This window comes from Lathyrus oleraceus, chromosome 4 (genome assembly GCF_024323335.1).
Source record: "Lathyrus oleraceus cultivar Zhongwan6 chromosome 4, CAAS_Psat_ZW6_1.0, whole genome shotgun sequence".
In the NCBI taxonomy this organism is placed as follows: domain Eukaryota; kingdom Viridiplantae; phylum Streptophyta; class Magnoliopsida; order Fabales; family Fabaceae; genus Lathyrus; species Lathyrus oleraceus.
In genome coordinates, this window is record NC_066582.1 from 271,908,015 (window position 1) to 271,924,292 (window position 16,278).

General features: G+C 40.8%; 1 protein-coding gene across 1 annotated transcript; it reads right to left on the minus strand.

Moving 5' to 3' along the window:
• Positions 1 to 1,751: 1,751 nt before the first annotated feature.
• Positions 1,752 to 2,846, minus strand: LOC127137042 (uncharacterized). Its single transcript, XM_051063539.1, has 2 exons — positions 2,367 to 2,846; positions 1,752 to 2,108 (listed from the first exon to the last, which is right to left on the minus strand). Exons 1-2 carry the CDS (start codon positions 2,844 to 2,846, stop codon positions 1,752 to 1,754), a joined length of 837 nt encoding a protein of 278 aa, XP_050919496.1.
• Between the last annotated feature and the right edge of the window lie 13,432 nt (positions 2,847 to 16,278).

The following is a 16,278-nucleotide window of genomic DNA, read 5'->3' on the forward strand; positions in this document are numbered from 1 at the left end:
GTACAGGAAGAACAACTCCCTTTGAGTGGCAACACCGGTGTTGTCTCCGCGACCAAATATGGTGTATGCCAATGCCTTTTGTGCGTACCTGAAACACGGGTTATGGATACCCGATGCCTTTGCCCCTTTGGAAACATATTTATTATTACCTGTTATGACGGTCCAAAATTCCGCCGGGACAAATGTATCGGGCACCGCTCCAGGGCCTACGATTGGGAGTTTTAAGATCCTCCCTAACTCCTCCATAGTCAATTCCATATGAGTATTAAATAAACGAAATTGCAACGTACCGTAATATTCTTTTTCCGTTCCATTCCACCTGTTTTTCAGCTTAAACTCGATGGTGCTCAGAAATTTCAGCGTATTGCGCGTGAAAGTAGGCGCTTCCAGCTGCATGAATTCTAGCATCCCTAGGGTGTGAAACATACGGTGTACCTCAGCTTGCAATCCCAGTTCCTACAGAGTGCCATTACACATATAACTCGTGGGGGTTAATTTCCATTTTAAATGAACCGCATACCTTTTCTGATGCTCCAGGTTCTCGAACACAATGCCGTGCTCGTTCGGGGTTCTCCGTGCTCTTTGTCGTGGACGGGATGATTCCGCCACATTTTTGCTTTTTTCGACTCGGCGAGACATTTTGTACTTGCACATAGCAAAAAGAAACAAGAATTTGGAAAGAGAGATTAAGTGAAAAATATTACCGTAGGAGTGTTGAGGGTGGAGAATGGTGAAACTTTTATGAAGACGGATGGAGAATCGACGGAGATTTGCGGTGAAAGGAGGTAGCTTTTGAGTGAGAATTATGGAAGTGTTAGGTATTTTTGACAGAAAGAAAGGTGGAGATGAAGAAGTATGAAGGATATGTGGTAAATGAGGAGAGAAGTGGGGATTAGGTGCATTTATAGGGTGGTTTTCGGAGGTGGACCCCTCCTCCAACGGTCAAATTTGCATGGTGGAAGGTGCCCAATGGTTAAAAAATTTTAAAAAAAATTCACCACTACGCGAGCTGACACGGGCGACTGTGTCAGCGCAACACTACCCCATGACACGGGCCGTGTCATTCACAAAAGCGCTTTCAAACAGCTTATTTCACCCAGGGCTGACACGGACCGTGTCACCTGACACGGGCCGTGTCACCTGACACGGGCGGCCGTGTCAGGCCCCTGGAAATCCAATTTGCCATCACAATCTTCCTCCTCCTGACACGGGCCGTGTCAGCTGACACGGACGCCCGTGTCAGACCCCTGTTTTCTCCTTTTTCTTGGTTTCTTTTTCTTGTTCTGTGCACGACTTTAGCTTCTGAATTTTTCAGAGATTTGTTGCGACCGCTACCTTTAACTCCTCTATCAAACACTTGTTTACACCTGCAAGTAAATAACACACAACCAAACAAAGAAAATGATTAGATACGAAAGCGTGGGTTGCCTCCCATGTAGCGCTTCGTTTAACGTCGCTTGGCTCGACGGTTGCGCATCTTATCAGACAAGATGAACAACATCAATTTGGCCTACTGCTTGCCCCACATTTTACGGCTTCAATCTCTGCCCATTCACTTTAAAAGTGTCTCCATTGGAAGGATTTTTTATTTCGACTGCTCCATGGGGGTATACCTTGTGCACCACACACGGACCCGACCATTTCGATCTCAATTTTCCTGAGAATAGCTTCATCCTTGAATTGATCAGTAGTACCATTTGTCCTTCCCATAACTCCTTCCTTTGGATTCTTCTGTCATGCCATTTCTTCGTTTAATCTTTGTAGATCTTTGCATTTTCATATGCCAGGTTCCTAAATTCTTCCAACTCGTGGAGTTGAAGGATTCGAGATTCCCTTGCTTTCTCAAGATCCAAGTTAAGGAATTTGGAAGCCCACAAAGCTTTGTGTTCCAGTTCCAAAGGTAGATGACATGCCTTACCATACACCAATTGATATGGGGACATACCAATTGGTGTTTTGAAAGCAGTACGATATGCCCAAAGCACATCATCAAGCTTACTCGCCCAATCCTTGTGAGAAGCATTAACCGTCTTCTCTAGGATTTGTTTCAGCTGCCTATTTGACACTTCAACTTGACCACTTGTTTGCAGGTGGTATGGAGTGGCTATCTAGTGTTTCACATTGTATTTGAAGAGTAGCTTCTCCATTAGGTGATTTAAGAAGTGAGTTCCTTCATCACTAATAAGAGCTCTTGGCACTCCAAACCTGACAAATATGTTTTCTTTCAAAAACTTGACCACCACTTTTGCATCATTTGTTGGTAGAGTGACTGCTTCTACCCACTTGGATACATAATCCACCGCCACCAAGATGTAATTCTTTCCAAAGGATGGTGGAAAAGGCCCCATAAAGTCAATACCTCATACATCAAAGAGTTCAACTTCCAGCATGGGATTTTGCGGCATCTGATTTCTTTTCGAAATGTTTCCCATCCTTTGGCATTTATCGCACTCTTTGATCATTTGTTGAGCATCTTTGAATAGTGTCGTCCAGTATAAGCCTGATTGGAGGACTTTGGTAGCGGTTCTATCACCACTAAAGTGTCCACCATAGTCCGAATCGTGACAAGCTTTCAGCATATCCCTCTGTTCTTCTTCTGGAACACATCTTCTAACCAACCCGTCTACTCCCTTCTTGTACAAGAAAGGGTCGTCCCACAAATAGAACCTGCAATCATGAACAAACTTTTTCTTATAGTTAGAGTCAAATTCACTCGGGATCACCTCGCCTACTAGATAATTCGCATAGTCTGCGAACCAAGGCATTCCAATAACAACAAGGATGTGTTCATCAGCAAACTCATCCTTTATTGGGTGTTTTTCCTCATTCTCTTCTATTGGGGACATCCGGGAGAGGTGATCTGCTACAGTGTTTTCGCACCCTCTTTTGTCCCGGATTTCCACATCAAACTCTTGGAGGAGCAGAATTCATCGTAACAGTCTTGGCTTCGAGTCCTGCTTAGCAAACAAATACTTCAAAGCAGCATGGTCAGTATAAACAATGACTCTAGAACCCAACAGATATTGCCTGAATTTATCAAAGGCATAGACCACAGCTAGAAACTCCTTTTTGATAGTCGCATAATTCATCTGTGCAGGGTTCAACACATGACTGGCATAATGTATGACATGCAGACGCTTATCTCTCCTTTGCCCAAGAACTGCTCCCACTGTGATGTCACTCGCATCACACATGATCTCAAATGGTAGAGACCAATCAGGAGCAATGACAATAGGTGTCGTCACCAATTTATTTTTTATTGTTTCAAAAGAAACGACACACTCTTTATCAAAAGTGAAAGCCTTGTCCTTAACCAACAGGGAAGTCAAGGGTTTAGCTATCTTGGAAAAATCTCTTATGAACCTGCGGTAGAAACCCGCATGTCCTAAGAAACTTCTTATACCTTTTTCGTTCACAGGAGGTGGTAGCTTTTCTATTACCTCAATCTTGGCTTGGTCCACTTCTATCCCTTTGTGAGAGATTTTGTGACCCAAGACTATTCCTTCTCGAACCATGAAGTGACATTTCTCCCAATTGAGAATCAGATTGGTCTGTTGGCATCTTTCTAACACAAGGGAAAGGTTAGTTAAACAATTATCAAAAGAAAAACCAAATACCGAAAAGTCATCCATGAAGACCTCCATATGCTTTTCGAGCATGTCTGCAAAAATGGAGGTCATGCATCTTTGGAATGTGGCTGGAGAATTACATAACCCGAATGGCATTCTTCTGTAGGCGAAGATACCATAGGAGCATGTAAAAGCTGTCTTCTCTTGATCTTCCGGTGCAACAGCTATCTGGTTGTATCCAGAGTATCCATCAAGGAAACAATAGTACTCATGACTTGCCAACCTTTCCAACATCTGATCAATGAATGGTAGCAGAAAATGGTCCTTTCTGGTTGCCAAATTCAACCTCCTGTAGTTGATGCACACACACCAACCTGTGACCGTCCTAGTAGGGAGTAACTCATTTTTCTCATTCCTTATAACTGTAGTTCCTTCTTTCTTCGGGACCACATGAACCGGACTCACCCAAGAGCTATAGGATATGGGATAAATTAACCTGGCATCTAACAGTTTAACAACCTCTTTCCTAACCACTTCCTTCATCACGGGGTTTAGTCTTCTTTATGGTTGCACCACCGATTTGTGACCATCCTCCATGAGAATTTTATGCATACACATCGTAGGGCTAATTCCCTTCAAGTCTTCTATTTCCCATCCCATGGCACTTTTGTGTTTCTTCAAAACCTTGACAAGCTTGTCTTCTTGAGAAACCTATAGATGAGAGCTTATAATAGTCGGGCATTTCCTTTCGGAGTCTAGAAAAACATACTTGAGATTGTCAGGTAACTGTTTTTGCTCAGCCACTTTCTTGGTCTCATCTTTCTTTTCTTCAACCTGAGGTTCCCTTAAGTTTTCCCATCGAAGTGATCGGGATCCCTTAAAGGGTTGTTGTGTTGCCATCAAAGTTAACACTTCCATCTCCTTGTCGTCAACTTCTTGAGTGTCTTCAAAGATTGAGAGACTTAGAACTCTCTCCAAGGATAATTTTTGTTCACCTAGGTGATTTTCTTTTAGAACCATTTGCTCAATAACCTCTATGTGTTGGCTGGTGGCCACATCATCTTTGTATTTCATGGTGTTGCGCACATCAATTTTTAACTCTTCGTCATAAACCTTTAGAGTCATGGTGCCTTCTTCTATACCTATCAAACACCTCCCGGTCTCCAAAAATGGTCTACCAAGAATGAGCGGTATCTCTTCATCTTCCGGCATTTCTAAGATCACAAAGTCTACCGGAAACACAAACTTATCAATCTTCACAAGAACATCTTCCACCACTCTATAAGGTCTCTTCAAAGAGTGGTTAGAAAATTGAAGTGTCATTCGGGTATCCTGTACTTTTCCAATCCCCAACCTCTTTGTAGATGGATAAGGGCATGAGGCTCACACTTGCCCCCAAGTCTATAAGGGCCTTCTTGAAATATCTATCCCCGATAGTGCAAGGGTAGAAGGTGAGAAAAACAAGAAAGGGGGGGTTTGAATTGTTTTGGAAAATAAGCGCTTTTAAAAATAAAAACCACACAAGGAATTTATACTGGTTCGCTTATAACACAAAGCTACTCCAGTCCACCCGGCCAAGGTGATTTCGCCTTCAACAAGGACTTAATCCACTAATCTTGAAAGATTGTTTACAACCAACGTCTAAGAGAAGGATCTCTTAGTCCTCTCAAGTATACATACTGCGCAGAGTCACTTGAGGAAATAAAACAATGGATAAAAGACTATGTAATCTAAAGTGCTTCTAGGATAAAGCAGATATTACAATTGTAAGAACAATAAAGGTGTTTCACGTTCTAAGAAAAAGCTTCGTGAAAGATGAGAGACAGAGAGAATGTTTCAGTATGCTTGCGCGCCTCTCAATGTTGATTGCTGTCCTTTATATAGGAGTGAAAAGACCGTTGAAGAAGATGGCAGATAATTTGTCTTGAATGGAGATTAATGCCATAACTCCTATTATTTCTTGCCAAAACAGCTTTGTCTCCCTGAATAACTTCTTTCCAAATATAGTTCCTTTCCATTTGAATTTGAAGTTTACGTTACTCTTTCTGCATTAGGAAGTCCATTATTAAAGTCTACGTGACTCTGAGAATCTTGGAATCTTTGCTATGTGGATTCGGAGCTTCTGATGTTGATCTCATAGAGTTCTGATGAAGTCTTCAGATGACGCTGAGAGTTTCTGGAATTGATATGTCGTTGTTCAGAGTCAGAACTTCTAGAGTGCACTTCTTCTTCAGATGCTTCGGATATTCTGCTGTTTTGCTCAGGGTTAGAACTTCTTGAGCGAGTTTATACTTCAGATGCTTCTGATCTTCTGATAATTTGTATCTGATATGATTCTGTATCTGATGACGTCATCAGATCTCTTCCTTCTTTCCTTAGAACCCTGCATACTTAGAAACTTTTCGTTAGGGTGCCACTTTTGGTTTCATCCTTTGTTATCATCAAAATCTTGGAATCTGTTGTAGAACAATTTTTGTTCTTACAATCTCCCCCTTTTTGATGATGACAAAACAGACTCAATTAGCAGATGAAACATTAAGAATTATCAGATTAGGAGCTCCCCCTGAGATGATCTAGGGAGTTCAGAAGTTCTTACCAGAGCTTCCAAGCAATGAAGTTTCGATACCTTCTGCAATTTCTTAAGTCCAATGTTAGATGAATTTATATTTAAGAAAAGTATGTTGCAGAGTGCTTAAGGTATTAGACAATTTTTCATCAGAGCTATATTTGATTTCTCCCCCTTTTTGTCAGAATAAAAAAGAGTTAGCAAAAATAATCAAGAAAAAAAACATTATATTCAGATAATAGAGCAACAGAGACAATGGCAAGAGAAAGCAGACAAACAAACATCAGAGATAAGGAAAACAGAGCAACAAGCAAAAGATCCTAAGTGCCTAAGGGTTGGGAGGAGGAGGCATTCTCTGAAGCAGTTGAGCCAGCATGTTCTGAATATTGTCGTTGACGGTGTCCTATTTATCCATTCTGGCACGGAGTTCCTTCTGGTCTTTCTTAAGTTCTTCAAGCGTCTGGAGAACCATAGCGACAACAGTGGAGGACTCCCTCTGAGTCAGAGCACTCTGTGCTTCAGCAGTGGCCTTCGCTTCAGCTTCAGCAGCAGCTTGTGCTTCAGCTTCAGCAGCAGCAGCAGCATCGGCCAGAGCTTTGGCTTTAGCTTCCCTTGCCCTTTGGATTTCTGCTTGTCGAGCTCTTTCTTCCTCTTGCCTTCTGGCTTCTTCTTCAGCTTCTCTGGCAAGTCTCTCCTGTAGTCTTGCCTCAGCATCTCTGATGAAGTCGTTTCTGACTTGCTCAGAGATGTGCTTCAGTTTGAAAGCCTCAGAGGTCATCCAGCCAATGAATCTGTTTCAGTGTGTCCTTACAGAATCAGGATCATCACTGATGCCAGAGTTAATGGTCAGAGACTTGACCTTTTGTACTGAAGCCCCTGCGAACAACATTATGGCTTCCTCAAGGGTAGGTATGGAAAGGTCAGGTTCAGAGGTTTGAGGTGGAGAGGTTGGAGGGCTGAGGTTTAGTGTTAGAGGTTCAGGTTCAGCGGAAGTGTTAGGAGGGGGGATGACAGAGGTATGGAGTTCAGAGGAGTGAGGTTCAGAAGGTGTATTGGTTGGTTGTTCTGGGGGTGGTGAAGTGACTTCAGGTTCAGGTGGAGGTTGTTGTGGTTGTTGTGAGTTTTGGTTTAGAGAATAAAGGTGGGCTAGAGTGGGAGAAGCGGGCTCAGAAGGTTCTGGGTCAGAGGAGAGGATAAGGTAAGGAGGTGATTCTGGGGCTGAAGAAGAGGAAGTGGCTTGGTTCATTTCTTCAGCTTCAGATATAGGTAGAGATGTATGGGCGAGATTAAATTTAAGTTGTGGGGATCTGGTTGTAGAAGGTGGGGCGTCAGATGATGTGTAGATGGGTTTAGGTAGAGGTGTTGAGGAAGGAGTAGAGGAAGCCAACAGAGGTTCAGTGGGAATAGAGGGAGCAGACTTACCAGTAATTACTTGCAGAGGTGCTGGAGATCTTGTTTCGGAAGTTTCTCCTAGCCTTGCTTTCTTTGCCTTTGAAGACTTCTTTTCAGAGGGACCTCTTTTGAACTTGACGAAGTCTGCTTCTGAATCTAGAGCATCGTCTAGTCTGAAGTCAGAGATGTCAACTCCTTCATCCTTCAGACGCTGGAGATAGTGAAGAATTGCCTCTCTGGGTTCATTCTTGTAAAACCTTGCAAGACCATGTGGCAGCTTCCTCTGATCTTTAAAGGCGTCCCAAGAGGTGTCCAACGTGGGTTTGAATTGAATCTTCTTCAGAATTCCCATGCTCTTCAGATTTCTGGAGTTCAGAGGCCTTCTAGTATCTATCGCCAGATCTTCCATAAGTTTGTTCTTCTCCAGATGATCTACAAGCCCATTTTCGATCAGAACATTAGACAAAAGTCTTCCCAAAGGGATGTAGGTTCTGGGTTTCATGTTGTTTCTGGTCTCCCGTACATAGTCTCTGAGATACTTGAAGAGTAGTGCTGGGAGGCAGAGCTTCAAACCCTTGTGAATGCAATACAAAATGCACTTTTGATCTGTATTGATGTAGTCAGAGGAGTTTGATGTTGGGCGGTGATGTATGGTTCCCAGAATGATCTTGAGCCAAACTCTGAGGTTCTGATGAAGTTCTTTGTTCTTTGATGGATTGCCTTCAGTGTTGAGTTTTAAGATGGTGGGATTGATTACCTGAGCAATGCACCTTGACCTAGGGTTGATGTCGTAGATCCTTCTTCCTCCAGCTTTCTCCATGTTCAGTAAAGAAGCAATTGACTTTTTAGTAATCACTATCTTGACCCCCAACACGTAGGAGACGATGAAATGGTCATCAGCGTCAGCAAATCTCCAGAATTCCTTGATGAGATTTGGGTAAACAGGGCCATAGAGCCTTTGGAAGTAGTTTTCCCAACCTTGTTGACGGAGTTCTTCAGTAAGATCTACTCCACTTCTCTTCATGTTGTTGAAGTCTACCAGTGATTCACATAAAACTTCCAGTCCCTCAAAGGGAGTTGCCAGGTTAATATGAGGCTCACGATCAAGAACATGGGGTTCCTTGTATACTGGAGTAATGGTTACGCCTGTAACCGTTGGAGTGGGAATGCTTGTGCTTTGGACTGTGTTGCTGGATTCCATTTGTTGAGAAAGGTTGAAAACTGATTGTTGTTGAGCATCCATAGTTGATGAAGAAGAGTTGAAGATGAACTGCTTGCAGAAATGCTTCAGAGAAGGTTTGAGAGTGAGTGAGAGTGAAAAGTGTGTGAAGTGTGAGAGGAGTGTTTAAATACCCTAAACAAAAACACATGCAAAACGACACACAAAACAGCGTTAGCACAAAAACCAAGTTAGCACGCTTGGGGGAGAAATGATTAAGGCTCATTAATGAATGTCTAATCCCAACAGTGTGCACACTGCTCGAGGAGATCTCAAACGTCTGCCCTTTGAATTTCTTCTGGACAGCTGTCTAGAAGTTCCAAGGTTAGACGCAATTCACTCCACGTGTTTGCTTTATCTGATCTTCAGGAATACCAAACAAATGGATCCTGGAGATTTCTAACTCATATATCTTCTTAACTTGGTAGAAGTATCAGAGTCAGAGGCAGAATCTCATTTGTTTAAGTCAGAGTCTCATTTTACATCTTCAGAGGCACAGTTTATTCAGGGCAATTTTGAATGTTCAGATTTTCTAATATAAAGAGAAATCTATCTTCAGCTAAAGGCTTAGTAAAGATATCTGCGCATTGATGATCTGTATCAATGAACTTCAATGTTACTATCCCTTTCTGAACATAGTCTCTGATAAAATGATGTTTTATTTCAATGTGCTTAGCTCTGGAGTGTAAAATGGGATTCTTACTTAGACAAATGGCAGAAGTATTATCACAGAAGATAGGAATGTTACTCTCGAAGATTTGCAGATCTTCTAACTGATTCTTCATCCAGAGCATCTGAGTTGTGCACAGTGATGCTGAGATGTATTCTGCTTCTGCAGTTGATAGAGCGATAGTTGACTGTCTTTTGCTGGCCCAGGATATCATATTGCTTCCTAGGAGCTGACAGTTTCCAGATGTGCTTTTTCGTTCCAGTCTATCTCTTGCATAATCTGCATCACAGTAACCCGAAAGTCTATACTCTGATGTTTTCTCATACATCAGGCCCAGGTTAGGAGTTCCTTTCAGATATTTGAGAATTCTCTTAACTGCTGTTAAGTGAGTCTCTCTAGGATCTGATTGGAATCTGGCACATAAACAGACACTAAAGAGAATATCAGGTCGAGTAGCAGTCAGATAGAGAAGAGAGCCTATCATACCACGATAGAGCTTCTGACAAACCTTTTTACTGACTTCTTCCTTTTCAAGAATGCATGTTGGATGCATGGGAGTCTTTGCAGAGTTGCATTCAACCATGTCAAATTTCTTCAGAACATCTTTAATGTATTTGCTTTGATGAACGTACGTGACTTCTGAAGTTTGGTTAATTTGAATTCCCAGAAAGAACTTTAGTTCTTGCATTAAGCTCATTTCAAATTCTGCCTGCATTAACTCAGAAAATTCTTGACAAACAGATGCGTTAGCAGAACCAAAGATAATATCATCAACGTATATCTGGCATATCATGAGATCATTGTTAAGGTTCTTACAGAAGAGTGTGGAGTCAACTTTCCCTCTGATAAAATTGTGTTCCAGAAGAAAATTACTTAAATGTTGATACCAAGCTCTAGGAGCTTGTTTAAGTCCATATAAAGATATTTTAAGTTTAAAAATGTGTTCTGGAAAATTTGGATTTTCAAAACCTGGAGGTTGGTTGACATACACTTCTTCTGATATATAACCACTAAGGAATGCGCTCTTGACATCCATTTGATATAGTTTAATAGAATGATTTATGGCAAAAGATACAAGAAGACGAATAGATTCTAACCTTGCGACTGGAGCAAAGGTTTCATTATAGTCAATACCTTCTTGTTGACTGTAACCTTGAGCTACCAGTCGAGCTTTGTTTCTGACGACTTCTCCTTTCTCGTTCAGCTTGTTTCTGAAAACCCATCTGGTTCCAATGACGTGAGTGCCTCTGGGCTTAGGAACGAGATCCCAGACATCATTCTTTGTGAATTGATCTAGTTCTTCTTGCATGGATGCAACCCAATCGTTATCTTGAAGTGCTTTATCATAGGACGTAGGCTCGATCAGAGAGACTAGTCCCAGAGGAGTATCTTCAGAGGTCCTGAAGGTAGATCTGGTTCTGACAGGTTCGTCCTTGTTGCCCAGAATCAATTCTTCAGATATGTTGATACAACTTTTAGCTTTCTTTGGGATTACTGGGGAATTAATTTCCTTAGAGTTCTGAGTGGCAGTTGCTTCTGGAGCTTTATCAGATCCTGCAAGAGTGATTTCTAAATCTGCAAAATTTTCAACTAGCTTTGACTTTTCAGGGTCAAGCTTATCGTCAAATCTGACATGAATTGATTCTTCCACAATTTTGGTTTCTGTATTGTATACTCTGTAGCCTTTAGAGCGTTCTGAGTATCCTAACATAATACCTTTCTGTGCTTTGGAATCAAACTTGTTCAGATGATCTTTAGTGTTTAAAATAAAGCAAGAACATCCAAATGGATGGAAGTATGAAATGTTTGGTTTTCTTCCTTTACACAGTTCATAGGGAGTCTTTTCAAGAATAGGTCTTATTGAGATTCTATTCTGAATGTAGCACGCTGTATTTACAGCTTCTGCCCAAAAGTGCTTAGCCACATTAGTTTCGTTGATCATGGTTCTGGCCATCTCTTGGAGTGTCCTATTCTTCCTCTCTACAACTCCATTTTGTTGTGGAGTTCTAGGGCAGGAGAAATCATGGGATATTCCATTAGAGTCAAATAATTCCTCGAAGGATTTATTTTCAAATTCCCCACCATGATCACTTTTGACTCTGATAATTTTAGAGTCAAATTCTTTTTGCACTTTGGAGCAGAAACTAGTGAATACAGAGTGAGACTCACTCTTGTGTTTTAGGAATTTCACCCATGTCCAGCGACTGAAATCATCAACAATGACTAGTCCATACTACTTTCCATTGACTGATGCTGTTTTCACAGGACCAAATAAATCAATGTGAAGAAGTTCCAGAGGCTTAGAGGTAGTAACAATAGTTTTCTTTTTGAAAAATGTTTTTGAAAATTTTCCTTTCTGACATGCCTCACATAGAGCATCTGAAGAGAACTTCAGTTTAGGTAGACCTCTGACTAACTCGAGTTTATTTAGCTGAGATAGTTTTCTCATGCTAATGTGGCCCAAGCGTCTATGCCATACCCATTGCTCTTCGTGAACAGACATCAGACATTTCACATTTTGTTCTTTTAAATCAGAAAGATTAATTTTATAAATGTTGTTTTTCCTCTTGCCTGTGAATAAGACTGAACCATTGTTTTGATTTATGGCTTTACATGTTTTTTGATTAAAGATCACGTCATAACCGTTATCACTTAATTGACTTATGGATAAGAAATTATGCATTAATCCTTCTACGTAAAGAACATCAGATATAGAGGGAAGAGTACCATTACCGATAGTTCCGGAGCCTCTGATCCTTCCTTTCTGATCTCCTTCGAAGCCTACGAATCCAGCGTCTTTAAGTTCCAGGCTTTGGAACATAGACTTTCTTCCCGTCATGTGTCGCGAGCATCCAGAGTCCAGGTACCATGACTGGTGTCTGAACTTTGCTGCATAGGATATCTGCAACATAAACAATCTTATCTTTTGGTACCCAGAATCTCTTGGGTCCTTTCTGATTAGTTTTCCCAAAGTTTCTTATAACTTTGGGTTTTCTAGCATTTTCAAATTTTTGTTCTTGTGTGTGCGTATAGTGATATGAAACCGGAGATTTAAGTTGGTCACCAGTAGAAGTTTTATCTTCCTTAGGATCATACCCAATTCCCTTTTTATTGTTCTGACTGACTCCATAAATCATGGATGCCATGACACTCCTTCCTATCCCATTTTTCAGAAATTCTTGAAAGGCTTCTTCGTATTTATAAATTATTGTATTTGAAGTTTGTGGAGCTTGAGATAACACTTCTTCCAGTTCTAAACGAATTTTATTCGCTGCATCTCTTTGTAATGTTAAAGATCTGATTTCATCCTCTCGTTTTAGAATTGTCATCTCAAGCTTGCCACATTCTTCAAATTTTGCTTCAAGACAGCCTTTTATATTTTTAAACTTTTGTTTTAATTTCTGATATGAGCTAAGAGTTTCTGACAAGCATGATTCTAGATCAGATCGAGAGAGTTCAGAAAATACCTCTTCAGATTCTTCATCTGAGTTGTTCCTGGATGTGGTAGCCATAAATGCCACATTGGCTTGTTCATCAGAGTCAGATTCTGATGATCCAGATTCGCTATCATCCCAGGTAGCCATTAGTCCTTTCTTTGTCCTGAAGGTATTTTTCTTAAAACTTTCTTTTCTGGAATTGTCTTTCTTTAGCTTGGGGCATTCATTCCTGTAGTGACCTGTTTCTTTACATTCATAACAAGTAATATCTTTATTAGTTTTACCTTTAGAGGTTGATTCTGATCTATCCCCTCTGGGTCTTGGTCTTCTAAAGTTATTGTTCCTCTTTTTCCAGAGTTGTTTGACTCTTCTGGTCAGGAGGGACAATTCTTCTTCATCATCAGAATCCTCTGGTTCAAAGTCATCAGCATCTTCGGTTTCTGCCTGGAATGCTTTGGCTCTGTCAGATTTGCGTCTTTCAGATCTGGACTTTAATGCTACAGACTTGTTCTTTTTCTGAGGCTCATCTTCCTCTAGTTCTATCTCATGGCTTCTGAGGGAACTGACAAGCTCTTCAAGACTGATATTGTTCAGATCCTTTGACAGCTTCAGGGCAGTAACCATGGGTCTCCACTTCTTTGGCAAACTTCTGACTATCTTTTTGACGTGGTCTGCCGTTGTGTATCCTTTGTCTAGAACCTTGAGACCTGCAATTAAAGTTTGGAATCTAGAGAACATTACCTCTATGGCTTCGTCATCTTCCATTTTGAAAGCTTCATATTTCTGAATAAGCGCCAGAGCCTTTGTCTCTTTGACCTGAGAATTTCCTTCATGAGTTATCCTTAGAGAGTCAAGTATGTCTTTGGCTGTTTCTCTGTTGGTGATCTTTTCATACTCGTTGTAAGATATAGCATTGAGAAGTATGGTTCTGGCCTTGTGATGATTTTTGAAGACACGCTTCTGATCTTCTGACATCTTACTTCTGGGAACTTCAACTCCATTTTCTGAGACGGGAGGTGTGTATCCATCTGTGACAATGTCCGAGAGATCAGCGTCATAGCCTAGAAAAAAGCTCTCAATCCTATCTTTCCAGTAGTCGAATTTTTCTCCATCAAAAACAGGAGGCTTAGCATTGTAACTGTCTCTTTCATTTGTGTGGGCCATAGTTTTTCTCGTTCTGGATCTCTCTACACTGTTAAGTGTTTGATTAGAAAATCAATAATAGAGTCGAAGCTCTGATACCAATTGAAGGTGAGAAAAACAAGAAGGGGGGGGGGGGTTTGAATTGTTTTGGAAAATAAGCGCTTTTAAAAATAAAAACCACACAAGGAATTTATACTGGTTCGCTTATAACACAAAGCTACTCCAGTCCACCCGGCCAAGGTGATTTCGCCTTCAACAAGGACTTAATCCACTAATCTTGAAAGATTGTTTACAACCAACGTCTAAGAGAAAGATCTCTTAGTCCTCTCAAGTATACAGACTGCGCAGAGTCACTTGAGGAAATAAAACAATGGATAAAAGACTATGTAATCTAAAGTGCTTCTAGGATAAAGCAGATATTACAATTGTAAGAACAAGAAAGGTGTTTCACGTTCTAAGCAAAAGCTTCGTGAAAGATGAGAGAGAGAGAGAATGTTTCAGTATGGTTGCGCGCCTCTCAATGTTGATTGCTGTCCTTTATATAGGAGTGAAAAGACCGTTGAAGAAGATGACAGATAATTTGTCTTGAATGGAGATTAATGCCATAACTCCTATTGTTTCTTGCCAAAACATCTTTGTCTCCCTGAATAACTTCTTTCCAAATATAGTTCCTTTCCATTTGAATTTGAAGTTTACGTTACTCTTTCTGCATTAGGAAGTCCATTATTAAAGTCTACGTGACTCTGAGAATCTTGGAATCTTTGCTATGTGGATTCGGAGCTTCTGATGTTGATCTCATAGAGTTTTGATGAAGTCTTCAGATGACGCTGAGAGTTTCTGGAATTGATATGCCGTTGTTCAGAGTCAGAACTTCTAGAGTGTACTTCTTCTTCAGATGCTTCGGATATTCTGCTGTTTTGCTCAGGGTTAGAACTTCTTGAGCGAGTTTATACTTCAGATGCTTCTGATCTTCTGATAATTTGTATCTGATATGATTCTGTATCTGATGACATCATCAGATCTCTTCCTTCTTTCCTTAGAACCCTGCATACTTAGAAACTTTTCGTTAGGGTGCCATTTTTGGTTTCATCCTTTGTTATCATCAAAATCTTGGAATCTGTTGTAGAACAATTTTTGTTCTTACAAGGGTTAGTTACCGAGCCTCGATCTTTTTTCTTTACCGGGATCTTCATACCCTGCAAAATAGCACTGCAAGTTTCGGTTAGTACAATAGAGTCAGTGTCAGTTCTCCTCATTTTTGAAATAATGTCTTTCATGAATTTAACATAAGAGGGCATTTTCTCAAGTGCCTCCAAGAACGGAATGTTGATTTCAAGCTTTTTGAACATCTCCAAGAATTTCTCAAAGTTCTTCTCATGTTTCTCTTTCTTCTTATTTCTTGTTGGGAAAGGGAGTTTGACAACCGGGTTTGATTCACTAACTTTTTCTTTAGCCACAGGTTCAGGCACCGTCACCTCTTCACTAACAACTTCAAGCAATTGGTCTTCTTGTTCATCATCTTTTTTAGGGACTTCTTTTGCCTTACCACTCCTTGTGGTTACCGCACTCACATTATTATGCTCTCTTGGATTTGTAACTGTAGCACTCGGTAATGCACCTGGTGTTTGCGAACCCGCAAGTTGTTGAGCAATCTGACTCATTTGCACTTCCATATTTTTTATTGAAGCACTAGTGTTTCTCAGATTACTTCTAGTCTCCTCTTGAAATTGTGAACTTTGAGCTGCCATTTTTTCAATGGCAATTTCCCAATCTGCTTTTCTTGGAACCTGTTGTTGAAATTGTTGTTGGAAAGGGTGAAACTGCTGCTGCTGGTAAGGTTGTTGTTGTTGTGGACGATACTGTTGTTGTGGTTGACTTTGATACTGGGTGGGCGCGTGCTTTTGAGCATTTCCCTGCTGATCCTTCCAGGAAAAATTTGGATGATTTTTCCATCCAGGATTATATGTATTGGAGTAAGGATTGTTCTGCTTCAGAAAATTAATCTCTTCTACCTGTTGAGCAGTTGCCACACAATGCATGGCGAAGTGAGGACCTCCACAAATTTCACAACTAACAGCTTGAACAGGTTGGACCGGTTGCACTTGTGCCACCGTTTGAGTGTCAAGAGTCATATTCTTGAGTCTTCTCTCTACTTCAGTTGTTATTTGATCTTCCATCTTCACAACTTGATTTGCCAGTTTGAGATCAATGATACCTTCAGGTTGACTTACACTGCGGTCATAGAGTTCCAGATGCTCATTTGCTGCAATGGCTTCAATGAT